The sequence below is a fragment of the Melanostigma gelatinosum genome (assembly GCF_949748355.1).
Source record: "Melanostigma gelatinosum genome assembly, chromosome: 4".
Lineage (NCBI taxonomy): Eukaryota > Metazoa > Chordata > Actinopteri > Perciformes > Zoarcidae > Melanostigma > Melanostigma gelatinosum.
Window position 1 is genome coordinate 27,844,323 of NC_136637.1, and position 26,845 is coordinate 27,871,167.

General features: G+C 45.0%; 2 protein-coding genes across 3 annotated transcripts in view; both read left to right on the forward strand.

Annotated features, from left to right (window-relative positions):
- The window catches only part of ralgps2 (Ral GEF with PH domain and SH3 binding motif 2), a 60,717-nt gene extending 49,608 nt beyond the window's left edge, over nucleotides 1–11,109 (forward strand). Inside the window, exons 11-21 of one of the 2 annotated variants that reach the window (XM_079267170.1) lie at nucleotides 1,315–1,405; nucleotides 1,558–1,637; nucleotides 2,199–2,337; nucleotides 2,472–2,623; nucleotides 2,709–2,763; nucleotides 3,293–3,370; nucleotides 4,374–4,479; nucleotides 5,678–5,770; nucleotides 6,613–6,718; nucleotides 6,885–6,976; nucleotides 7,541–11,109. In XM_079267170.1, coding sequence (XP_079123296.1) covers nucleotides 1,315–1,405; nucleotides 1,558–1,637; nucleotides 2,199–2,337; nucleotides 2,472–2,623; nucleotides 2,709–2,763; nucleotides 3,293–3,370; nucleotides 4,374–4,479; nucleotides 5,678–5,770; nucleotides 6,613–6,718; nucleotides 6,885–6,976; nucleotides 7,541–7,570 — 1,022 coding nt within the window. In that variant the 3' untranslated portion in view covers nucleotides 7,571–11,109. The remainder of the gene's footprint in view (nucleotides 1–1,314; nucleotides 1,406–1,557; nucleotides 1,638–2,198; nucleotides 2,338–2,471; nucleotides 2,624–2,708; nucleotides 2,764–3,292; nucleotides 3,371–4,373; nucleotides 4,480–5,677; nucleotides 5,771–6,612; nucleotides 6,719–6,884; nucleotides 6,977–7,540) is intronic. The other variant, XM_079267171.1, reaches the window with a different exon arrangement.
- Nucleotides 11,110–13,965: 2,856 nt separating this feature from the next.
- Nucleotides 13,966–26,589, forward strand: fam20b (FAM20B glycosaminoglycan xylosylkinase). Its single transcript, XM_079266841.1, has 8 exons — nucleotides 13,966–14,168; nucleotides 14,316–14,563; nucleotides 14,657–14,743; nucleotides 17,179–17,288; nucleotides 22,684–22,855; nucleotides 23,703–23,894; nucleotides 25,364–25,423; nucleotides 25,507–26,589. The coding sequence occupies exons 1-8, from the start codon at nucleotides 14,040–14,042 to the stop codon at nucleotides 25,736–25,738; spliced, it is 1,230 nt and encodes a 409-aa protein (XP_079122967.1). The 5' UTR covers nucleotides 13,966–14,039; the 3' UTR covers nucleotides 25,739–26,589.
- Nucleotides 26,590–26,845: the final 256 nt, after the last annotated feature.

Genomic DNA, 26,845 nt, shown 5'->3' on the forward strand with positions numbered 1-26,845 from the left:
AGAAAGTTGCCAAGTCAGCAACACTCACGGCACATATTTTCAGGCCTCCCTCCAAAGCTACTCCGCCAAAATGATCAGGATGATTATGAACAACAAAACATGGCTGTTGTCAGTACTCACAGCTGTCAAGCTAGCAGCATGTAGAAGACTCCGATGATGGCAGAGTGCGTGTAAGAAGGTAGCCAATACGTTATTTATGCCCAAATTCCAGTCCTGACACATGCCTCTCTGCCAGCTATAGCCGTGGCCCGAGGCATTTTGTTTTTGCGTTGGCCGTCCGTCCATCTGGTCCATTCTCGTAAACCAGATATCTCAGGAACGCCCCGAGAAAATGTTCTCAAATTTGGCACAAACGGCCACTCACACTGGAACTGATTTAGAATTTGGTCTTTTTTTTTCCGTAACTCAAGAATTCGTATGTTAATTATGACTATTTTACACAAATGTCTTCACAGGATAAAATGACCACGTGATGCAACATGACTGGTTGGCAGATGCATAAAACCGTGAGGCGGTCATTCTACTTTATTAGAGCATTACATTCATTAGCATGTGATGAGAATTTCAACAAACCAACTCCCGCTTTTCACATGTGTGAGGAAGTCAGCTCACGAATGTCATTACACGTTTTCACTGTACTCTGAGGTCTGATTACGTCCATGTGGAAGAACAAAGAAATAGAACAAAGGAGGAGGGAGTCTCTGTAAAGGCTGCGAGGGAACTGCATCAAAGCCTGGCCCCTTCATTTTCTGTGTCCATGGAGACGCAATGAAAGAGGCTCTTTAGCGTTCATCAATTCTTCTTCAAGATCTGCGTTCAACAGTCAGTCTGTCCTCTTACCGAAGTGCTTTTTATCCGATTGTTTTTGTGTGATTTGCCAGGTTTTGGAGATATCTGCCGTAGAGATGTCTCTCTCATATGATGGAACTAGATGGCACTCGGCTTGTGGCGCTCAAAGCAGCAAAATAAAACTCAACGGCAATGTCTCTGTCCAGAAATCAAGACACTGTTGCACAACATAATCCACAGACCTTGTTGTGAGCGGTTTCATGTAGGAACTACTTTCTTTCTACCAAACTACACCTACCACCTTGTATCACCGCGCAGAGGGAAGTGTACATGTAAACAACAATGGCGTCCTCTTCGACTGAGCTGTAACATTAGCTAGCTCAGAGGTGCTAAGTAAGCTAGCGTTATTGAGTATAGCTGCGTGGTGATACGGTTTGCGGGTGTAGTTTGGTGGAAAGAAAATAGTTCCTACTCCTTCCCAGCCGTGATATATGGTTAGTTTTAGATGACGTGTTTGTCTTTCAGATGTACTCGTGTTGCCTCACGTGCAGAAGTATCTCAACTCAGTCCGGTACATCGAGGAGCTGCAGAAGTTTGTGGAGGACGACAATTACAAGTAAGAAACCGAACTTAGACGTCGCAGGAAGATCAAAAATAGGTTTTAGGCGTTTCTTTCTTCCCCAAAAATATTCTATCCCCATCATTTTTTTTTATGACTTCTCAGAAGATTAACGCAACCTGATGCATTGATCAATGTTTTTTATTTAGGTTGTCACAGAAGATTGAGCCAGGCACCAGCACACCACGAGCAAACGCCTCCAAAGATGATCTTGTGGGTACGTTGGGTGGTAAGTGTCGTATTAAACCTGTTCATCATCGTTTCCCCTCTCCTCTTCCTGGGCTATTCGTTCATCCATCTTTCCCAAGCGGCAACCTCCAGTGCTGAAAAATCCAAATTCTTCAAATTGACCACTTGAGCCTGAGTCCAAAGCGAATCAATTCCCGTTGATCTCCATGTGAAAATGCCCAACGTTACAGCAGAGATGTGGGTCTCTACAGCTAATTCCCCTGTTCATGATGACTTTACAGGGGCTGAACTTTTTTTTACATAATGACCCCATTCAAATTATATTGCGGCTTTAAGTTGTGCATAAATACGGGCGTGGCTACTTTGAGTGACAGGTGGGTGCCGTCTCAGGTCGCTTGCAGTCTTCCTCGTAGCCCGCCTCAGCTCCACTGACGATCCACCCTTTGCCCATTTTTGGGTATTTTCCGGGAATTAGGCAGAGTTGGCACCACCAAGATGGCGACCACCCGGAGCCGCTCTCCAGAAACCTCTGGGTGACGTCCCGGAGACTACGCCCATATTTTAACACCGTCTCATGTTCCCTCCCCTCTCTCGCCTGCAGGCCAGGACGCGGCAGCGTCTCCTCTCTGCGGCCGTAAATGTTCGATAGCAGCCGAAGGAACCAAAGTCCCGGCCACACCGCCCTCCCCCAGGAACCTGCTGCCCTACGGACACAGGAAGTGCCACAGCCTGGGCTACAAGTCAGTTCGCTTTTTTTTTCAGTTTGTATTACAATGAGGTACTGCAGATGGACCGTATTTTCTATGCATCAAAGCATCTACAGTCGTGAAGCAGAAATCTTTACCTCTTTATTTTTCCTTCTGTGTCCACGTAGTTTTATCCATAAGATGAACACGGTGGAGTTTAAAAGTGCCACGTTCCCCAATGCTGGTTCTCGGCACCTGCTGGACGACAGCGTGATGGAGAGCCACAGTCCCACCAGGAGACATGCAGAGAGCTCAACGCTGTCTAGTGGTATTTCACTTGGTAAGACTCACACGTGTATACTTGTCACCATAATGCACAGTTAGTATCTTCAATGAGTGTGTAAACGGTTGGTATCCGTCCCCAGGGAGCAGCGAGGGCTCTGAGCTCAGCGAAGAGGTGTCCTGGCCAGCGTTTGAGAGGTAAGCTCGCTACGTCCGTGTCTGCAGCGTTTGTTTTCTTTCCATCACATCCACGTGTAAGATCATAAAATCCCCCCCGTCCCCGATGTGATTGTATCATTTTCAAAGCTCTGGCCTCAAGACACGGCTGTGCGAAAATGATCGGCCATTAAAACTCGCGCACGAATGCCGCGCCCCGCCCTGCTTTCCGCCTTGCAGCCAGAGCGCCACGCCTCCGCCGCTGCTCACAGATGCCTCTGCAGCCTGAAATTCACAGAGCGTGACATTGAAACCCCTCCTAACCAGTTCTCCCTCTGTGCACACAAGTGTCCGTAGCCTCACTCACCAGTTCAACAATCAACTGGCCTGGAAATGCACCATTTTCTTCAAACTGTTGGAATAACCCTGTACACGCATTCATCTATAACTCCTCTAACCAAACGACTGCTCCCTTCATCCAGCCAACCAGAAATAAAGCACCCTCACAGCCTTAACAGTGTCCCGTGCCCCCCCCCCCCTATTCTATCCTGTCTTATCCTACTCTGAACAGGACTCGGTTCTATCACTCTTTGGGCCCAGTGACCCGCGTGGCCCGCATCCCCTACAGAGGAGTCCTGAGGTCCAGCAGGTACACGCATCCCGACCGGAACCAACCTGAGCTGAACCGAACCCTCTCTTGTCCTCACTTCACAGCCCCTCAGTCCCTTGCAAAGGGGGGCCGCTGTGTGCTGGTGCTTAGAGTGTGTGTAGTGCTGGGATACGCTGGTGGTGGGAAACGTGTGTGTGTGTGTGTGTGTTGGTGAAATCAGGTGACGGGCAAATGATCTGTCTGGGTTCATGATTCTTCATCTTCTGCTGCGTACCATCAGTCTATTATCCACCTTTTGCTTTTCTTAAACTTCTTGCACGTCTGCCTCACACACACACACACACACACACACACACACACACACACACACACAGGTCAACCTGGACTTCTTCTTGTGATACATTTCCAAGATATTTTCACAGCTTGGGGCAAAAAAAAGAAAAGTTTCCACAGTCACATCGAGATTCATGTGTTGCTGGAAACAAGCGGTTGCGTCCTCATTCCTGAGGTAGAGAGGAACAGACTCTTCAGGGTCACTGAAGCCAGTTCTCAGGGACGCTGCATATAAAAGCGTCCGGTTTGCTGATAAAGAGCGATCTTTCTCTCCCTCTGTGTCTCTCTCTCTGTCGCTCTCTCTCTCTCTGTCTCTGTCTCTGTCGCTCTGTCTCTCTGTCTCTCTCTCTCCCTCTTTCCACCAGGCTTCACTGGGCTCCTGCACTGGGCTTCCTGCTCTGATCCTCCAGACAGACACAATCTGCACACCACCTTGTGCACCGCTGCTCTTCCCTCTGCCGATACCAGTGTTCAGATTTATGTCTGTGAAATTCAGTCCTGTAAAAGGAAGACGGAAATAGATAAAAAAAAAAGAAAAGTACTTTTAACGGAGCAGAGTTTAAGGTGGCTTTGCAGATTGCGTCTGCCTTTTTTTTTTTACTACTGGTTCATCTCTTGATTTTGATCTGGCGTGCTTGAGAACATGCATTTTTCTTGCGTGTGTGGTTGCGTTTACAGCTCGTCATGTTTTTTCTCTGTCCTGTTGTAGCTCAGCGGAGTCAGAGGAGCTCGCGGTTCACTTGTATCCCGGAGCGGTCACAGTGCAGGGGGTGTTGAGGAGGAAGACTGTGCTCAAGGAGGGCAAGAAACCAACAGTGAGATCACGTGCACACACACACACACACACACACACATATATATCCATCCTCGTGTTCATACACCTGTACCTATCTACTTACTGTCTGAAGGCCTCAGGGACTCCTTAACTTGCAGAACATCTCTGTTTCTGGCAGTTCCTCATTCCCCCCCCCCCTTATTATTATCCTATTCTGTTTTGACTGGAAACAAAACTTGAGCTCTTGAGACTGTCGTAGGTAGTGCGGGAGATTTATGAGCTTCTTTGATGATGTAACAAGGTTTTAAAAAATGTTCCCAATCTGGAAAAAACCCCATTTACAATCAGGAGAAATCTGCCTGGTGCTATTAATTAGCAGGTTGACTTTGTCCCTTTTGTTTCCGTTTACATGCTTCAACCTTTCTTTATTTTCCTCACATAGAGGCCCTGACACACAGAGGGTTTTTTACCTGAGCTTTATTGGCCTTACGATTGGCCCTAGTGGACCCGTGTCGGAGGCCTTTAGCCAATTCAGCATGTTGAGTCCGTCGGTGAGAGAAATCACTCTGATTGGCAGTTTCAGTTTAAGCAAATCGGTGCACGAGAAGAGAAACCGAATTGAGGAAAGCCAGCAAGCGGCTGAAGAGAAGAGGCCACGCGCAGAGAAGCTCTTCTCATTTTTCATTTTCCTCTCATCTGGTCATTTTCACAGCGACGTAAGTGTCCCGTCTTGTATGACCAATACAGACTACCGCCACCTGCTGGTGTGGAGATATTTCCTCTCATGCGGGTGCAGGACGTACGTGCTAGTGGGCCGTTGGCTGTACTCTCAGCGCTGTGTTCAAGTGCAGCTTTTTTGGCCGAGACACTGGCGCCAGCAGTTCTTTGATGTCGGTTTGGTGTGTCTGGGCCTTTCGGCTCCACAGCTTTCAGTGTTTATGGAACGAGATGCAAATGTTGCAAAATTATTCTCCGGTCATCCAACGAAGCACAGACAGGCGAGGGCTTTAAGTTCCCCCCCAAACCACACCGCGTTCTCCCCTGTGATCCGTCTCCCCGGCTCTGCCTTTTCTAATCCGGTCTCTTTATCTGTCCCAGTCAAAGCTCTGTTCGTCAGCGATGCAGCACAGAACCAGACGCATAATAATATCAGTCTGATGGCACACGAGGACCGCACCGAGGCATCTCGTTGACTCAATCAGGCTGAAGTGGAGTTGATTTCACCTTTGTGTCTCCAGGTGGCGTCATGGACCAAATACTGGGTCGCTCTTTGCGGAACACAGCTCTACTACTACCCTGCCAAGTCCCTGAAGGCCACCGAGAGGAAACATGTAAGTCGCCGTCCTCTGACTCTTTCTGCAGCAGATGATAGAGATTTCAGAGGTTGGTTTATTTTCGGCAGGCGAGGACAACAACTGATGACCCATAACTGCAGTCTCCGATTTCTTCCATGTGAACCGCAGCTGTTGATAGAAATCAGAGTAAATACACGGAATAGCCCCAAACACTGTTTAACAAGGAGAGGACACGTGACGGCCATTACTTACTCACTGAGAAAGCTTCATTACAGAGTGAACTCAGGGCAACGCACTTATTGATTCTTCTTGTGTTTGTTTTATTTTTATAGTCGGTATGCACAGGAAATGGAAATCATGGGAAAAAAAATGCAAATTACAGATTTTTCATGTAGTTTTGGCATCATTTAAAAACAAGTGTGTGTGTGTGTGTTTGGACTTCATCACTTTGACAGGAACATTTACTGAAACTATACAGGAGCTCAGAGGAGGGAAGAAAGAACTGGAAGAAAACAGTGACTGAGTGGACGTGAGATGCAGTGATTCTCTCTGTGTGTGTGTGTGTGTGTGTGTATGTGTGTGTGTGCGTGTGCTCGTGGGGGGGGAGACTGGACGAAGTGTGACGCAGTAAAGGGACAGACAGATGGTAGCACTCATTGAATAATGAGACCAATGACATCACTGCAGTCCTGTGTCACTCACCGGCTAATGAGAACCTTGTGGAAAGCACATGCAGGCTCTGCGCACACACACACACACACACACACACACACACAGCCTGTGTTAACGATTCTTCTTCTTCTTAAGTAGCATTTAGACGGAACAGAGTCGTCACGAGAAAGAGAATTAAACTTGTTTCCTCTTGTCCTTCTGCCCAGTTCAAGTCCATGTCCAGTAAGAGCGTGTGTGTGGTGGGTCTGATGGCCATAATGGCCGACGATCCCGAGCATCCCGACGTCCTCTTGCTGACTGACTCCGAGCAGGGTGAGACACACACACACACACACACACACACACACAGAACCCTGTTGCCTCAGTCCTGAACTCTTCCACTGTGACTGTGTCTGCCATCTTTCCAGTGAGTGTTTTTTTAGAGCAGGTGGAAACGAGAGGCTTCGGCTTCTCACGCTTATCTGTCGCCGTTGCCTAGGTAACACCTACAAGTACCAAGCAGGGAACCGAATGAACGCTCTGCTGTGGTTCAAACATCTGAGCGCTGCCTGTCAGAGCAACAGGCAACAGGTACGGAGCTGCATCACGCACGCACGCTCTCACTAACTCATTCACACACACTTACTCACTCACACACTGTGCACTCACAGACACACTCACTCACACACTGTGCACTCACAGACACACTCACTCACACACTGTGCACTCACAGACACACTCACTCACACACTGTGCACTCACTCACACACTGTGCACTCACAGACACACTCACTCACACACTGTACACTCTCAGACACACACACATGTTTAACTTACATTTATGAATATAAAACTGTGCAAACATTGTAATGAGATCGGTTAAGACACTTTTAAAAAGCAAAAACTAAATGTTTCCAGTCGAGTTTGAAATGACAGATAATGAAGGTAAAGCAACACTTTTCCTGCCAGTCTTTGGTTATTTATACATTTCAGCAGCAGATGAACCGTTTCAGTGTTGGAATCACACGGGCCACAGGTTAAATCGATGTAACTTATGAATAGTACAAAGAAAGGACCACGATGAGTCATTTTAAATGAAACTTCTTCAACCTTATTGACCACTCACCTCACCCACACACACTCTGTCTCCCCCAGGTGCCAGCCAATCTGATGTCATTCGAGTGACCGACGCTGAGGAGTGTGACTGAGCAAAGAGAGAGAGAGGGAGGGATGGATGATGATGAGAGAACAGATGACGACGAGGAGGAGGAGGAGGAGGAGGATGAGGAGGAGTGTTGTATCAGTAGTGGGAGCTTTCACTGCCATGAGCCCTGACCGCCGATTCTCTGATTCTTGCCCCGGCCCCACTGCAGCCTCACCTGCCACCACTGCCTTAACTGTGTGTGTGTGGAAGTGACTGTGTGGAAGTGACTGTGTGGAAGTGACTGTGTGGAAGTGACTGTTTTGGGCGTGCTGACTACTGAACAAGGACCTGCACCACTGCTCTTGTCTCCCATTCGCTCTCAGCATCTTTTTGTTTTTACTGTCCAGGACTTCGATGACACCGTTGGACTCCTCTCCTCCCTCACAGACAGACTGTCCTCCATTGGACAGAAACAATCCTCTGCTCTGTTTTTGTGTTGTTTTTTTAAAGGGGGGGTTAACTATTTTTTTGTGTCCTCCACTATGCTCAAACACAAGATTTCTGTCTTTTAATCGACTCACTTCACGCACCCTCACATCGGACTAACCCGTTTAAAAAAACGTTTTTTTTACTTCCTCATTCACATGTGTTGGGCTTGGAGTCACAGGCTTATTTAGATGAACTACGCTCACTCACGCATATTTGATCGCGTCGGCGTAAAGGTTACCGTAAGTGCTCTGATTCGCAACGGATTCCAGCTGAAACACTTCCTGAATGTGTCTAGTTTTTATTCCTCTCTTTTTTCCCCCTCATATACTCGCTAAGTGTTCTGAACGTACGTAGTTGTTTGTGTAACGTGAGGAGGGGTTGAGGTGGGAGGGCAAATCCACAAAGGTACGATCATCCCAGAGTCTAAGCTGAGACGTGTTCACGGTTGGGTAGACGAGAGTTCATCCTTCTATTTTTTTGCACCCGTTTTTGTTTTCCCTCCAGTGTCTGTTCTCTGTCGGTCCGACGCTCTGTTTCACACACTCTCTCTCTCACACACACACTAAACACTAAAAGACTTGAAACTGTGAAAGAGTCCAAGAGAAGAGAGCGACGAGAGCTCTCAATCCATGATTTGATTTCTTCTTGTTGCTTGATGTGGTCAGAGCCTCTGGTCTGGACATTCAAAGCTACCTGGAGCCATGCAGAGTCTACTTTATATCTTCTTTATGTTTTGTGTTGTTTCTTTTTCCTTCTTGGGGGGGAGGGAAGGTGCATTTCACAGTATTACCATGTAGTAAACGATCACACGTCTGTGTAGTTCTGTCCGTTACATTTGAATGTTACATTTGTTGTGTGTTTTTCTCTCCTTTTGGAGAAGTTGTGTTGAATCTTTTATGTGTTTTTTTTTTTTTTGGCCCTTATTCAATCAACCAGGACCCGGCTTGATTTTAGACCCTTCCATCTGATTTGGAATGAGCACCGTGGTTATAATTAGTGCCAAGTGATGTAACGTCGCCGTGTTTTCTTCAGCGAGCAGCGCCGCGGTGGAATCGGTGCAGATGTGGAATCGCTGCAGATGTTTCGCGGTGCCACAAATTGCTGTTTTTGTTTCTTCGTTGTGAGCAAGATGGATGATGGAGGTGACAATGATGGGAAGCTTTTTCGCCCAGTGATATTTATCAGCCGTTTACATTGTACGTCTACACAATCGTTTGCCGCCACAATCCCTTCGATGCTCCACATGTACTGCAGACACCTTTAGTATTACAGTATGCAGATGCCGACGGGGTGTTTTGAGCTCAGCTAGTTCCAGGGTGCTGATGGGTGGAAACAGATCCTCTCTGATGTGCTTCAGTCAGTGTTTTGCATTTAAACTGCCCTCAACAGTCCAAGTCAACTGTTCAGCTTTTTAGGTCAAACGAACAACAAACTGAGACGAAAGAGACATTCAGTCCTTTGTGTTTTGACTAAAGGAGAGATGGTAGCGGATGAACCTGTGGACGAGCGAATGAGGAAGCCAAAGACGGGCATGTGGATGCATTCATGCGCCTGTGCACACTTCGTTGTTATTTTTCTAAACACGTTTTAATTCAAGCTGCACAGAGGCCGACTCGCGCCACAACGCCACGCTGGCTTGTGTGAAGAAAGGAGGGACACCGCGGGAAGATAAGGAAGTGGAAACTGGTGCTCGTCTGTGTCCACTGAGGCTTTTTTTCTTCACTGCACAACGAGAGCAGAGACTGTTTTGAAGCCACACAATCCCAGAGCTGAAGCCCCCTGGAGGCTGATCATCGCTGGTGTTTGAGTCATCGGTGGACCGGGGGGGGGGACAAAGAGGGTCTGAATGAAATGGGCGAGAGACAGAGTTTGGGTGGGTGGTGGGGGAGTTTAGAGGCTGTTTACCTCCGTGCATCGACGTTTGGTGGAGCTTAACCTGCTGTCATTTGCAATATATCGACATTTAGGTGCGCTTAAAGGGACAGTTCGTCCCAAATGTACATATTTTACCTCTTTCCTGTTGTGTTATTTATCATTCCAGATCGTTTTGGTGTAAGTTGCCACGTGTTGGAGATATCGACCTTCTCTCCAACATACAGGCCGATGCATCCAACACTCAGCAACTCTCACCAAAACAATCTAGATGGCTAAATGGCACTATAGGTAAGAGAAAAAATGTTGTTTGTTTCTTTATTTTGGTATGAACTGTGCCTTTAAACGAGAATTAATGCTGTCTCAAAAGAAAGGATTGTAAACCGAAGGAGCTGGGATGTAAACAAACGGCGTCCCAGTCACATTTCCCTTCTTGTTTAAACTCGAGCAGACCTTTCTCGGTCTTGGAAGGTTTATTTGAATCAATTTGGATTTAACGATGTTGCCCATCGATAATTACCCAGATCATGGTGAGTGCTTTTTGTGAGGTTTTCCCTCTGTAACCTGAGTTTACACACTTTTCTTTTTGTTGTCATAATTTCTGTACAGTGTGTGGTCAAAATGGAAACACATGTTTCTTGTTTTTTGGGGATGTTTTGTGGATTTGGCCGACTCATTTCTTGGATTGACCCGTGATCATCTATTTTGGGATGAGAGCGGAAGGTTCAAATGTCAGACTGTTCTCGTTTAACATTATTTTGGGTTGTTACAAAGAAACTTGATGTTTGAAAAATCTCTTGTTTTCTGTGGTGAGCGTTCATGCTGTTTCCTTTAAATTGACCCCACTGTCTAAATGCACAGCTCGCCCTGTATTAACTGTTTAGAGTGAAGCTGCCTTCTGATTTCATTCTTTTTTTTAATGGTCATGAAATAATTGTTTAACAGTTGAGGTGAAGGTTTCGACCAGAGGAAAAGCTTTCAGTGCGTTTTTGTCTTCTGATTTTTGTGAAAAATCAATGTGAATCTGGACGAGCATCATTCACCGGTTACCGAGGGCGACGACCTGGCTCTGTGTGTGTGCGTGCGTGCGTGCGTGCGTGTGTGTGTGTGTGTGTGTGTCTATCATGACTGTGGCGAGCGCTGTGACCTCATAGCTGAGTGATGCGCTGCCTGGTGTGAAGACTGAGAACCAATAAACACTTTGCCCTTTTTTACTCCACACGTTGGTCTCCCGCTCATTGGTCAGTTGGAGAGTGTGTGTGACTGTTTATCGGGGGGGTAGATGTGAGTGTGTAGTGTATCACTGTTTCATCACAAGGTTGAAGACTATTTAAATACTGACAATCAGTTCCATCCTTTATTTATTTTTTGAGTTGGATGACGGAGGGCCACTGTGAACGTCGAGGAAAGTGTCCTGACGGGATTTATTCTGCAGAGTCGGCTTCATTTCTTTCAGACAATATTCCCAAAATATTACCAAAAAATGTGGATTCTTGACGAAATACCCCAACAAAACGTACATTAGCTTGTAATAGTATTATTTTTCTTGATGAAGCTTTACTTCACGAGGCTGCAGTTAAAATGATAACATCACAATGCAGATGTTTGCGTTTTAATATTATATAATAGGGGCCAGTAACAGTGGTGCAATGTAACTAAGTACATTTACTCAGGTACTGTACTTAAGTAGAATTAAAGGTACTTTTACGTCCCTTGAGTATTTCCATTTTATGCTACTTTATACTCTACTACATCTCAGGGAGAAATCTTGTGCTTTTTACTCCACTACATTTCTATTACAACTTTATTTACTAATTACAGATTTTGATAATAATATAAATGCATGCTGGCTTGCATATACTGCAAACATGCAACCGGATGCAGTACATCCTGGTATTTGTTGGCATACTGCATTTGACACACTAAGGTCCCAATCTCCACACTCACTGACTTTGAGATGCATTCCCACAAACTCCATGAGGGTTTAGGACGATCCCACTTTCAAATCGTCAAGTGATTGAGGGCTCTCTCACACACAAATTTCGAGCCCTTTAGGAACACTTTCTGTGAGTGCACATTTCTGCAGCGGGAATAACCCAGAATTCATAGCAATGTGATGTTAAACACAGGGTTTAAATTGGAAGTCTGGAAGCCGGAGACGTAAAAAAAAGAGGTTAAACAAAGAGGAAGGCACATGGGTGTTCAGCCTTCCATATTTAATTTACACTGAAACATTAAGGATTAAAGATGTTATGACGTTGTCATCGTAACATGATGCGTTGCAGCAAAGTGCTCATCAAGTCTCATTGGTATTTACACCCTTTCAAGGCCTCGCAGCCTCTCACACTCAACCATTTAACAGGTGACGTCAGTTAAGTCCCTGAGCATTCAGGGTTTAAGGCTTTAGGGAGGCTGTTGGGATTGGGCCTAAATCTTTTTCTGGCATACTAAATAGTTATATCGGTATTGGAACTCATTCAGAGAATTTATCTGGGGAACTTGGAATAATTTCACCCATTTCTTTACACTTCTATAGTTATGTAAATTAATTACACAAGAAAATATTTGACTTATATTATAATCAACATATTGTCATTTATTTTATTTATTATTACACTGATTTAAAAAAAATCATTCTTTGAACTATGAAGCCTTTTGTAAAAAAAGAAAAAGAAAAAGCGAACCACTGCTGTAACTGCATTAGTGAGTGTTGCATCTATCTCCAGCCGTGTATGGACGGACATGGCGCACTACCGCCACCTGGTGGCCGCCCGGAGCTCCTACAGGAAGGAGGAAGTGTTTCGGAAGTGAACACGGACGGCTGAGAAGGAATCGAAGGAAAAGGGCGGAGGAGACGGAGCTACCAGGGGGGGGAAAGAGGAAAAAATGATTAAAAAACCAGCGGGACAATTTATTATTGTTAACTTAAATATCGTAGGAATTTACGGACGCTGGGGGGCTACTTTGTGTCTCCGGTGATCGGCGTATGGATATAAGGTAAGTCCGCTTTGGTCCGCAGCCAGTAAAAACAACCGACGACGTTGAGCAGCTAGCAGGCAGCGTAAAGCTAACCGACACAGCAAAGGTGTGCAGCGGTTTGCTAATAAGCACTGTAGCGATAGGTGTGACTCATATGTCGTTGTTTATGGTGACCTGATTTAACGGGCAATTTATCAGTTGGTTAAAAAGGAAAAGCAGCATCATGAAAGACCGATTGTGTGAATGAAGCGGTTGCCTGCGTGGCCATGAGCTGTGTTTAATACAGTCATTTGTAATATTTTACCCTTTTTTAAATAGCTAGTTTTGCTGCCGTTATGTCACCGTTTTTGAAAAACGTTGCGCCGTGTCCGTTCGCAGCCAGCGTCTGTTAACTGACGTCTGTTAACTGCCAGTTGAACGTGGCAGTTGTATTAATTTGACTGCTGACACGTTAACAGTTAAGCTCCTCCTCCTCCTGTTTGTTGCTGGAGCAGCCAGGTGAAGTCAACATGGCGCTTTTTTTTTTTTTTGTAATTAAGAGGAACATCACTGTTGGTTCAGCCCAATTCCTCTTATGCAAGGTTAGGCTGTTGCCTCATACACTCCCTCTCTCTGCACCACAGCAGGACTACCTGTCCATCAGTCTGCTCACTGGAAATAATCCATTTCCCCCAAATCCAGTGTTTGAGAGGGAGCTGAAACGGGGATGTTTTGAATGCTGTAAATCATTTTTTAGTTGACAGCTTGTGCACAAAGTGCATGTGTGTTTGGCGTGTCATCCCGTTGTAGTTGCACATCCTGGACAGGCTTCAGCTGTGCTGCAGTACTGGGTCATCGTCTCCCCCGAGGGGGGAAAACAAGCCAGAGCGGGCAGGAAATCGATCAGTTTTCTCTGCCACATATTATTGACGGCTCATGTTCCCTTTTCTGAGTCCTCGTCTGTCCCCTCTCTCATTTCTGTTCCTCTCCAGGTGACTCTGATTGTAGCACCAGAGGACAGCAGCACTCATCCCTCAGAAGAGCTCGTCTAAAGGGGGGGGGGGAGGGGGGAGGGTCCGGAGACGGAGAGCTGCAGGGGGTCATGCATCAGGGGTGAGGGGGATTCACTGCAGGGGAGAGACACACGCAGCGTCTGGTGTGGAGGAGGTCGAGGGCAGGTTTGGTGTGGAGATGAAGCTCAAGCAGCGCATGGTGGTGCTGTGTGCCGTGCTCCTCCTGCTGGGCCTGGCCAAGATCTTCCTGCTGGATGGAGGCGAGGGCTCCGCGTCCAGCCGACGGGATCTCAGAGCGTTTCGGAAGGTCAGAGTCCCAATTAACCAATTATTTTTCAGTCTTGTTTACAGAAAGCACTGTCAACTGGAGGATGCACTAACTGTATAAAGTCATATGAGAGCCGTTGGCAGACACGTCCGTGACGTTATCGTGTTATCGCCCACCTCTTGACAGATGGAAGCCGGCCTTTCTCTGTCGCGGGGAGCCCGCCTCACACACACCCTCCAGTCTCCGTGGGAGATAGCGAGCCAGTGGGTGGGCCCGAGAGAGGTGTACCCCGAGGAGACCCCGGAGCTGGCGGCCGTGCTCATCTCTCTCAGCAGCGCCCGGGTAGAGCGGGCGGACGTGGGCTACAAGGGCACGCAGCTCAAAGCCCTGCTGGTGCTGGACGGGGGGCAGAAAGTGGTCTTTAAACCCAAGAGGTCAGACTTGTACATAGTGAGATTACACACGCGCGTTTAATGCTTTAAGAGCGATTCAGACGTCTTATTTGTGTGTTTTCCGCCCGTCCGTAGATATAACAGAGACTACGTGGTTGAAGGCGAGCCGTATGCGGGCTATGACCGACACAACGCGGAGGTGGCTGCTTTTCACCTGGACAGGTGTGTAAACGTCATCATCAGAGTGTCCGACATTCAGCCTCGCTGATCTGTTAATGGAGCATAATAATAACAAGAATAACTAGAAAAAGCATTTCCTGCTGAAAATGCGTTGGAATGCTGAAAACTGAAATTAATCGCAAAAACATTGCTGAAAATAGATATCCAATTCAAAAACAAATTGCAAAAACCTTAATAATTCAAAGAGTTTAAAGATTACAAATATGAAAAGTCATATCACACCTCTCCTGAAAGAGCTGAACATTTTGATATTTGAACAGTTTCTGTGGCTTAAAAAAATTCATCAGTGGTGATATTTGTAGTAGTATAAGTTTTAGTATAAGTATTATTCGTAGAAGTATTAGTAGCATTTGAATAAGTATTAGTAGAGTGTTGCATCTATAGTAATAAAATAGTAGTAGTGATATTTGTAGTCGTAGTAGAAGTTGTAGTATAAGTATTATTAGAAGTAGAAGTATTAGTAATTAGAAGAAGTAGTAGAAGACGTAGTATCAGTAGTCATAGTAACAGCTGTAGTATTGGTCGTAGTATTTAATATCACAGTAGTAGTAGTAGTAGTAGTAGTAATGGCAGTAGAAGATGTAGCAGTAGTAGTAGTACTAGTAGCAGTCGTACTAATAGCTGTAGTAGTATTACTACTTTTAGTAGCATGAATAGCAGTAGTAGCAGTTGTCGTATAAGTAATAGTAGTCGTGGTAGTAATAGCAGTAGTGGTAGTAATAATATTGATGGTAGCAGTAGTAATAGTAGCAACAGCAAAAGTTATAGTCGAAGTAGTAATACTATATTAGCAGCAGCAGTAGTAGTTGTCGCAGTATTAGTAAGAGCATTCATTTTTTTTAACAAAAACCTAATTTTGAGCTTGTTTAAATACAGTTAATCCATGGGGCTTTTATTTTGAGAGGGTGGTGCTGGGTGGGGGAGAGGAGACATAATCATAATGTCTGACACATAATGCCTGGCTTCATCACAAGCATTTCAATTAGAATTCACTCTTTGGGGCTTTTATTTTGAAATGGGGTGTGTGTGGGGGGGGGGGGGGGTCCTCTAAAAGTCTCTAAGACCAGAATGACTGTATGAGAGAGAGACATAGACAGGGAGAGAGAGAGAGAAGAAAGAATTTGTGAGCGAGAGAAGAAAGAATTTGTGAGAGAGAGAAGAAAGAATTTGTGAGAGAGAGAGAAGAAAAAATTTGTGAGAGAGAGAGAAGAAAATTTGTGAGAGAGAGAGAAGAAAGAATTTGTGAGAGAGAGAGAAGAAAGAATTTGTGAGAGAGAGAGAAGAAAGAATTTGTGAGAGAGAGAGAAGAAAGAATTTGTGAGAGAGAGAGAAGAAAGAATTTGTGTGAGAGAGAGAAGAAAGAATTTGTGAGAGAGAGAGAAGAAAGAATTTGTGAGAGAGAGAGAAGAAAGAATTTGTGAGAGAGAGAGAAGAAAGAATTTGTGAGAGAGAGAGAGAGAGAGAGAAGAAAGAATTTGTGTGAGAGAGAGAAGAAAGAATTTGTGAGAGAGAGAGAAGAAAGAATTTGTGAGAGAGAGAGAAGAAAGAATTTGTGAGAGAGAGAGAGAGAGAGAGAGAGAGAAGAAAGAATTTGTGAGAGCGAGAGAGAGGCTCTGATATCTCTGGCAAACTTTCTCATTTGGAGATTGTCCGATGTTTTATCTTTTACAGCTTACATGACTGTTGTCCTGCTCTGCCATGTCTTTCCTCGTCTCTCCCTCTTGTGTCGCGGTGTGTGTAAATGTCACTCGAATCAGGAAACTTATCAGAATACTCATGTCTGATTGGCCGAGATGCAACACGTAACAGCTGCAACAAATCATGTGTGTGCGGCTTTTATTTTAAAATGGGGTGTGTGTGGAGGGGGGAAAGACCTCTAAAGATCCCTAAGACCTGAATGACTGTGTGAGAGAGAGACACACAGAGATAGAGGAGTGTATGTGCGTCTGTGTGTTTATCAACATCACTAATTGGCTCAATCGCAAACACCTGTGTGCCTGAAGCCATTTGAAAATATTCTTCATAGAGATCCTATTGAAAAAATTAAAAGCTTAATAATTCAAAAAGTTTAAAGGTTAGAAATATGAAAAGTCATAGCACCCCTCTGGTGAAAGAGCTGACGATTTTGATAGTTGAATGGTTTCTGTAGCTTAAAAAATGAAGGAGGAGAAGAGGTGCGACGGAAGAAATAGAAGTTGAATAAAGAAACAGGATAACAACAGTTGGAATGCTTAACAGCATTCCAACAATGACTATTCATATAGCACCTGTTTTAAAAACGGTGTTTACAAAGTGCCTTAAAGCAAAAGCAGGATACGAGGCAATATAACAGAACATTGAGCAGGACGAAGCGACGGTAACTGATTCTGTAATCGCTCCACAAACCGCTGTGGGATAAGTTCTGGTCCTCTCTGCAGGATCCTGGGCTTCAGGAGAGCTCCCCTAGTGGTCGGCAGAAACGTCAACGTGCGGGCGGAGATCAAACCCGTGGCCACAGACCAGCTGCTGGCCACCTTCCTCATGCAGGGTTAGTATCGTCCACTCCTCCGTCTTCCTCCACACCGCTCGGGTGACTTTCTAGTAAGCGAGAGTGTGGAGTCACTGCGCCGATGATTTGACTCATCGGTGCACTTTCTTTCTCCTTCTGATCTCAGTGTTCACACTCCTCCCACTGTTCCCGTCTTCTTCTTCTTTTCTTTCTTTTAATCTCTTTATCAGTCAGCACACTAGACCAGGATATACCCTCATCCTGTTTGTTGATGGTGTGACAGTTAAGGCAGTAAAAGCTCTCTGTTTAACACACTACTAAAACCACAGATGATATGTGTTTAATCCTGTAAAGATTCTCAGGTTTCCTCTTGTATGTTTATTTTTCTAGCGTGAAGCAAAGACACATAGATGTATTGTAAACGAATACATAATCCCTGCAGTGAGCGCTACCTTAGTTAGAGGGGAACTCCAGCAGTGCTGCACATAAAGGCCGGTCTACGAGTCCTATGAGCGCTGGGCCACCTGTGAAACGGTGACATCAGCTCTCCTGTGACAAAACAACCCTGATGATGTCGTTCAGGGTCCTTGTAGCTCCTCCTTAAATATCTTGTGTGTATTTGGAAATTATGGGCAATTTTTTTTTTTTTACAGTTCTACAAAACTTGTTCTACAAAACATTTATTTCTCTCACTCAAAAACACGCACACAAAAAAACTAGAACAAGTTTTGTAGAACTGGGAAAAAAAACTGGAGAAAAAAAAACTGGAAAAAACGAGTCTGCATTTGGGTCCTTGAACACACCACATCATGAACCGGGGCAAATCCGCCCTTGAGCTTGCGTTGTCCTCCTCATTGCGCTGTCCCCTTAATCTCATAGTATCCCAGCCTTTCAGAACCCGTTGGTGATGGTGGATTCTTTCACACTGTTCCGCGCTGTTAGGATCCACTGGCAGACTTGAGAAAAAGCTGATCTTCTCTGCTCATAGCTCTGAATAGCATTTACGGCTAACTGGCTTGGCCAGTTGCTGCTAGCACAACAGCTATTCAGAGCTATGAGCAACAACAGTTATTGCCTCATTGCTTTTCGTTTGGTAGCCGTGAGAGACCTTAGTCTGTAATGCAAGTATGCCTGCATGAAAAGATGTACAGAGATATATTATATATTCGCTAATGCTAATCGCGGTTAGCATTTCCCCACTGGCCGTAATGTTAAAATTAGCTTAGAAGCTAGCGACATGTTATGATGTTCATAGAAGACAACTTTAGTACTGTTGAAAGCATCTTGCTGTTCAACGGGGACACCTGCGGCTTATAGACCAGTGCGGCTTATCTGTGCACAAATTATTTTTTTCTTTTAAAAATCAGCTGGTGCGGCCTATATACCGGTGAGCCCTATAGTCCGGAAAGTACGGTCGAATGTTTTTTTTAATGGATTCCAAGTCCGGGTACAGGTGAGACCTGATGAACCTGATCTCTGTGAAACCGCCGTCTGACATGTCGATAGAAGTTATGATAATCAGAATCATTTCCGTGTTAAAGGTGGGTGTGGGTGTCACATCTTTGATGTGTGTGTGTGTGTGTGTGTGTGTGTGTGTCACATCTTTGATGTTGTGCGAGTTGCTTCATGTTCAAAGCTGTCACTTACCGCCAATCAGTGAACTTGCCATGACTCATCTCTATCGCGGCCTTTGCATTAGTGGTTTACAGCCACTGGGCAAAACGACACCCACCACCACGGTGGTGGGTGTCATTCATGTCATTCATGTGTCATTCATGTGTCATTCATGTGTCATGTGTCATTCATGTGTCATTCATGTGTCATTCATGTGTCATTCATGTGTCATTCATGTGTCATGTGTCATTCATGTGTCATGTGTCATTCATGTGTCATGTGTCATTCATGTGTCATGTGTCATTCATGTGTCATGTGTCATTCATGTGTCATTCATGTGTCATGTGTCATTCATGTGTCATTCATGTGTCATGTGTCATTCATGTGTCATGTGTCATTCATGTGTCATGTGTCATTCATGTGTCATTCATGTGTCATGTGTCATTCATGTGTCATGTGTCATTCATGTGTCATGTGTCATTCATGTGTCATGTGTCATTCATGTGTCATTCATGTGTCATGTGTCATTCATGTGTCGTGTCATTCATGTGTCATTCATGTGTCATGTGTCATTCATGTGTCATGCATGTGTCATTCAGCCCCCAACAGAAGAGTTTAACAAAGCAGAACTCAGGCGGGCTGCTTCCTCAACAATTGAAGCTTCTAGTCATGCATAAGGATTACTTTTGATCCGTCCAGGTTTTTAATCTGACGATGAGATTTCTGTCTCCACCTCGTTACATGGATATTACCATCTATATTAGGGGTGTAACGGTACGCGTATTCGTATTGAACCGTTCGGTACGAGGCTCACGGTTCGGTACGCATGACGAACCGAATACGTTTGAAGAAAAAACAAACCTTTATTTAACCAGGTAGTCCCATTGAGATTAAAAATCTCTTTTGCAAGATGTAAGTAAGATGTAAGTAACAAAACTACATAACATTAAGGAGCAGTTTCTGTTTTTTATGCTTATGTGTTGCTAAGAAGACACCCCAGAAGATGGGTCACTCAGGTATAGTTCCATCATTGTTCAAAGTCAAAGAATAACTTTATGACAGTTGTAATGAATAAATATATTTTAAAATCAAATACGTTTCTCTGGCATTTATAGTTTTCTACTGTACCGAACCATGGCTCCACTGTATCGTACCGAACCCAACCGTGCATTTTGTGAACCGTTACACCCCTAATATATATATATATATATATATATATATATATATATATATATATATATATTATAACAGCAGCTCGTTAGGAAGACGAGGGGTGTTTCATGAAGGTGACTCAGAAAAGGAGGGAAGATGGTGAAGAGCATGTTTTTGATTGAGCAGAACAAAGTAGGAACCAGGATTATTCTGTCTGTTAAAGCCAGCGTTCTGTGATCAGATCAAGACATCAAACACACGCCACCATCAACACTGATTCACAGTGTGGAACACAAAATCTGTAGCCAGAACTGAGATGATCTGCGGCAACAGATGCAGCGGACATTACAAATGTGGAAATGAAATGTCAGAGCAAAATAATGACACAAAACAAAGCTGAAGGGAACTTTTGTGAGCATGTTGCAGATGAACGGTGAGCTCAGACACAAGTAGAGATGAAGTCAGTACTCTGAACATCTGCTCTGAGTGTGAGCAGCTGTTTGTGGGTTCAGGTGTGTGGATATTAAACTCCGTCTGCGTCATATTTGTTACTTGGGTTTGTGCACGTGACCTCAAAAAGATGAGATGCTGCTTCAGATTGGAGGTCTGTCCCTGTTGTGTTTTTAGGTGATTTCTCAGTGTCTTTCCCTCTGATTTTATGATATAAGTGACATTTTAAAGACATGAACTAATGGTGTAACTGGGACTTCCTATGAGGCTCCAGTCATAGGTCACAGTTGTTGATTTGCTTCATTTTATTCTGAATTCTTTCACATTTATTCAGTCTGCTGTTGACTCAACTTCTATCAATGAACTCTGCTTCATACTCTACCTCCTTACTTCATACTCTACCTCCTTACTTCATACTCTACCTCCTTACTTCACTCTACCTTCTTACTTCACACTCTACCTCCTTACTTCACTCTACCTCCTTACTTCATACTCTACCTCCTTACTTCACACTCTATCTCCTTACTTCATACTCTACCTCCTTACTTCATACTCTACCTCCTTACTTCATACTCTACCTCCTTACTTCACACTCTATCTCCTTACTTCATACTCTACCTCCTTACTTCATACTCTACCTCCTTACTTCATACTCTACCTCCTTACTTCATACTCTACCTCCTTACTTCACTCTACCTTCTTACTTCACACTCTACCTCCTTACTTCACTCTACCTCCTTACTTCATACTCTACCTCCTTACTTCACACTCTATCTCCTTACTTCATACTCTACCTCCTTACTTCACACTCTACCTCCTTACTTCACTCTACCTTCTTACTTCACACTCTACCTCCTTACTTCACTCTACCTCCTTACTTCATACTCTACCTCCTTACTTCACACTCTATCTCCTTACTTCATACTCTACCTCCTTACTTCACACTCTACCTCCTTACTTCACACTCTACCTCCTTACTTCATACTCTACCTCCTTACTTCACACTCTACCTCCTTACTTCACACTCTACCTCCTTACTTCACACTCTACCTCCTTACTTCACACTCTACCTCCTTACTTCACACTCTACCTCCTTACTTCACACTCTACCTCCTTACTTCATACTCTACCGCCTTACTTCACACTCTACCTCCTTACTTCACTCTACCTCCTTACTTCATACTCTACCTCCTTACTTCACACTCTATCTCCTTACTTCATACTCTACCTCCTTACTTCACACTCTACCTCCTTACTTCACTCTACCTCCTTACTTCATACTCTACCTCCTTACTTCACACTCTATCTCCTTACTTCACACTCTACCTCCTTACTTCACTCTACCTCCTTACTTCATACTCTACCTCCTTACTTCACACTCTATCTCCTTACTTCATACTCTACCTCCTTACTTCATACTCTACCTCCTTACTTCACACTCTACCTCCTTACTTCACACTCTACCTCCTTACTTCATACTCTACCTCCTTACTTCACACTCTACCTCCTTACTTCACACTCTACCTCCTTACTTCACACTCTACCTCCTTACTTCATACTCTACCTCCTTACTTCACACTCTACCTCCTTACTTCACACTCTACCTCCTTACTTCACACTCTACCTCCTTACTTCATACTCTACCTCCTTACTTCACACTCTACCTCCTTACTTCACACTCTACCTCCTTACTTCACACTCTACCTCCTTACTTCACACTCTACCTCCTTACTTCACACTCTACCTCCTTACTTCACACTCTACCTCCTTACTTCACACTCTACCTCCTTACTTCACACTCTACCTCCTTACTTCACACTCTACCTCCTTACTTCACACTCTACCTCCTTACTTCACACTCTACCTCCTTACTTCACACTCTACCTCCTTACTTCACACTCTACCTCCTTACTTCACACTCTACCTCCTTACTTCACACTCTACCTCCTTACTTCACACTCTACCTCCTTACTTCACACTCTACCTCCTTACTTCACACTCTACCTCCTTACTTCACACTCTACCTCCTTACTTCACACTCTACCTCCTTACAATATTTGCAGCAGAGTGTTTTGCATTTAGGTGTCGTTAATGCTTCACGCCCCCAACTTAAACTGTGAAGGTTAAAAATGACTCAAATGAGACGAAAACAGCTGCCCCACGGTGCAATGTTTGACACATTTAGATTCATATTCATGGGCACCTCTTCTCTCTCCAGGTAACAACACGTGTTTCTATGGAAAGTGTTATTACTGTCGGGAGAGCGAGCCGGCGTGTGCGGAGGGAGAGATCATGGAGGGCTCGTTAACCCTTTGGCTGCCGGACGTCTGGCCGCTGCAGAAACACAGACACCCCTGGGGACGCACCTACCGAGAGGGAAAGCTGGCCAGGTGGGTGTCCCGAAGTCAGGAAAAACCTGAAGTATTGTTATTGATGCTCAGAAGGAAGGACAATAGATTATGTAAGATCACAAAAATATGCAAGACACACACACTGTTGAGGTCAGACATTGATGAGAACGTGATATTAAAATGAATAAATCGGTGCCCGGCCTGTTCATTCATCCGTATGAAGTTGGCTTTAGATCTTTAATTCTGTGGAATAAAATCCACAATCTTGTCACAATTGTTTTTCACAATTTCTTTGAAACTATTTTGGAAGTTTTTGACGAGTGCAACCAAATGATTCCCTATTTTAAAAAGACAGCCCTACAAGGTAACAATCACACACATCCTGTTCTCAAATGTAACACTTCTTTAACTGTTTACCAGTTACTCTTCAGCACTTATTCGAGTAGAAAATATGTCGCGTTTAAAGCTGGTTCGCCTTTTACTCTTTATTTCGTTCCTCCAAAACAGAGGATCACCAGGAGTGTGTTTACCGTTTAACATCCCGACCCGCTGCTTAGGTTTTGTATATAGCAGCGGCGCTGAACATTTCAAGATTCAAGATGTTTGTTTCCACTGCGGGTTGTGCCAGTATGGAATGCTTTCTCTGGGAGGTTCCATGAAAGAAAGAATCTAAAAAGACATGGTATATGTATTGCATTATATTCTAACAGAACAGAAGCGGCGCTGCTGCTCTGACTGCAGGCAGGCTCTGGAGCGCTACACGATGCTCCGGATCGCTCTGTGAAGGCAGATCATTTGAGTCAGTCTGATATCGTCGCATCGATCACCTTCAGTTCGGAGGTTGTAGTGATGAAGATAACTGTGTGTGTGTGTCTTCGTCATCCAGGTGGGAGTACGACGAGAGTTACTGCGAGGCGGTGAAGAAGATGCCTCCGTACGACGCCGGGCCGCGGCTGCTGGACGTCATCGACACGGCTATCTTTGATTACCTCATCGGGAACGCCGATCGGCATCACTACGAGAGCTTCCAGGGTGACGGCGGCGCCAGCATGCTCATCCTGCTCGACAATGCAAAGAGGCGAGTGTTCATGTGAAGGACTGTAACCAAACACAGATCTATTCTTTTATCTTTTTATTTAAAAAAAGAGAATAATCCCCCCCCCCGTGGTATTATTGTTGGTGCTGCTGTTGCAAAGCTTTCTGTTTTCTTCAGAGTCTGTAACGAGTAACAGTCAGCAACATGGCCACCATTAGCTGAGACAAGCATAAGAATCGCTGTTTGAACTAGAACCCCTGATCTGTGCTGTGATGAGAGGAAAACACCTGGTAGTTGGTGTTCATATGTAGGCAGGTTTTGTTCATTACTGCGGCCTCTTAGCAGCCGGTTTTCATCACTCCCCCTCTTCCTCCTGGTCCAGACTACAGAGACTGTAGTGATGCTTTTAGAGAACCGATCCAAATGTCAGCGGTGTCATCGCACTGCAGTCAGTACGTTATGCAATCAGCGTTGACTTCATGCGAGTCAGCAAAAAAACAGCCACGTGGGTACAGAAGTACTGTCTGAATCCCTGTCTCACACTAAATGATTTAGATTCACTTTCAGCATGAACATGAACAGCAGTTTGCTTACTGGGAAGTCGTGCACGTTTTCTGCACATTTCAACCAACGTGTCTTTGCACATCGTCAACACAACAGAACAACCACAAAGTTCAGCTTTTCATCTTTTACATGAAGTCTTATTTTCATTTTCAATTGCAGTTTGTTTTGACATTTTCCCGCATGCCCACCTCTTGATTTATCGGCACTGAAACTGCTGACTCATGTTGAACCGCCGCTTCCATGAAGCGAGGACGTCGAGTCTTTATTCCCTCTTTGTTCTTATCTTCTAAAACCAAAAATAACTTCAAACCGTGGAAAATGTTCCGCTTCACATGGAAACATTTTTTCAAGAATGAATCAGTTGGCGGATAATCAAAGAAGCCCGTTTCTTGGCATGATAATAATCATTCATTGAAAACAAAATGTAATATCTGTTTCTGTAAAAAAAAAAACAGTTTACCAACCGTTGGAAACACAACATGACGGGAGAGAGAAAGAGACGAACCCTGAACCTCAGTGTGTGTGAAGATATACGGATTCATTCATTGTTACTGTTATCAACAGTTCTCAGGACTCAAATAACTCACTGACGCTTAATAGTAATCATGTGTTGTTGTTTTCCCAAAGTCCGTTTGAAAGGTGGTTGACGTGTTTTTCCCGGACGCTGTCGTCCTACTGTTGACCCTGAAGGCTCCTCAGAGGAGCTCACGAGATGACAGGGAAGCTGCTGTCGTAGCAGACAGTCCACACAGATGAGCTCTGTGGTTGGCAGTGCTGAGTGGAGCGTGTCGTAGCATTAGAGTGTTTTACAGAGAGTGTGGAGCGAGGCTAATGCATTTTGATGGATTCTCCGAGCCGCAGTGCAGACGGGCCTCTGGCTCCAGATGCCTTACTCACGTTTTTATTTTGTAATTTTGTTTTATGTTGTTTTTTTCTTCTGTATGCAGCTTTGGGAACGCGGCTCTGGATGAGCGAAGTATCCTCGCACCACTCTATCAGTGCTGCATGTGAGTACTCAGGAAAGGCTCAAATCTTGATTTTTGATGCCCGGCCTCTTTCTAACGTGACATCTCTCCCTTTGCCCCGTCAGGGTCCGCGTGTCCACGTGGAACAGGCTGAACCTGCTGAGGAGCGGCGCCCTGAGTTCAGCCATGCGACAGGCGCTGGCGTTCGACCCCATCCAGCCGGTCCTGGCTGAGCCGCACCTCGCGGCCCTGGACAGGCGTCTGTCCGGAGTCGTAGCCACTGTGAAGCAGTGCATGGAGGCGCAGGGCCCCGACAACACTCTGATAGAGGACCGCATGAACCTCCCTCACCCCTAGAGACAAGGGCCAGGACTTCAACACCAGGGCCCTCCTCTCTTCTCCAGGCCCGCGAGGTAAAGAGATGCAGAGGGAGTAAAAGGATCGACAAGGTGGAACAAAAACTGTATTTCCCCCCCCACCCCCCTGGGCCCCCGTCACTCTGTTAAGACTTGAGTGGACACCTATATAAACTTCTCAGGACTGCTGTACACGACAGGACGGTGTTTGCTGTCTCCCTCGTCTCCTCCTGGTTGTGCCAAATTCTCCGTCCCAGTCCGGCTTCTCCTCCAACTGAGGAGGAAGGACGGAGCTCGGAGAGAAGTAGACGCTCGAGGAGGGAAGGCGACAAGGAGCCACCGACGGCTCGATGGAAGACGCAGTACGCCCGCGTTTGGCGGCTGTTTGGAGCTCACAGTCCAAGAAACTGAAGAGTAGATTCCTGTTGAAGGAAAGTCAGGAAATCAAATCCATTAGACATCGGAAAAACGTTTGTTTGTTTTCCTCGAATTGGAAATGAACTTTAATCGTGAGGAAAGGAGACTCGGCTCCTCCTCCTGCGTTGTGTATATATTTAACTAAGTAGTGACGTAGAATTATGAGACAAAAGAATATACATTTGTGGATGATAATATTAAATAAACTCGTGGGTGTGAGTATGTATGTATGGGAGAGTCATATTGTGCCGTAAATGAGAAAAGCTACTGACATGACGGACTTGAGGTGAGGGCACACAGTGTGTGGGTTCATCTTCACCATTAAACTCTGATCTATTTAATTGTGCTTCTCTCTGTCGTCTCTTTTCCCCTGTGGTCACCGCTGAAGAGCACGACGTCTGTAATGCAGCGTTGATGCGGACACTGCTACTATGAACAAACACATTTGATTTAATGCGCTGCGTCGTTGGAAGGGACTTTCACTTCAGCTGCTCAATGTTTTTATTTCAGTCATCATACTGGTCCTGAGATACGTTCCAGCTCAGATCTGGAACACACTGGTTATAGTTGACATTTAATTTAGAATAAATAGATTTCTTTCCTCGTCTCACTTTCTGTAGCGTTTTGATTTATCCACATTTTAATCACCTCTTGTGCCCTAAATTTAGTTCAAAACTGAGGCTCCAGTAAC

Coding starts and splice junctions, on each gene's coding strand:
- fam20b (XM_079266841.1), top strand. CDS start 14,040: ATGAAGCTCAAGCAGCGCATGGTGGTGCTGTGTGCCGTGCTCCTCCTG. Junction 14,744..17,178: donor GCTGCTTTTCACCTGGACAG/GTGTGTAAACGT, acceptor TCCTCTCTGCAG/GATCCTGGGCTTCAGGAGAG. Junction 22,856..23,702: donor CGAGAGGGAAAGCTGGCCAG/GTGGGTGTCCCG, acceptor TTCGTCATCCAG/GTGGGAGTACGACGAGAGTT.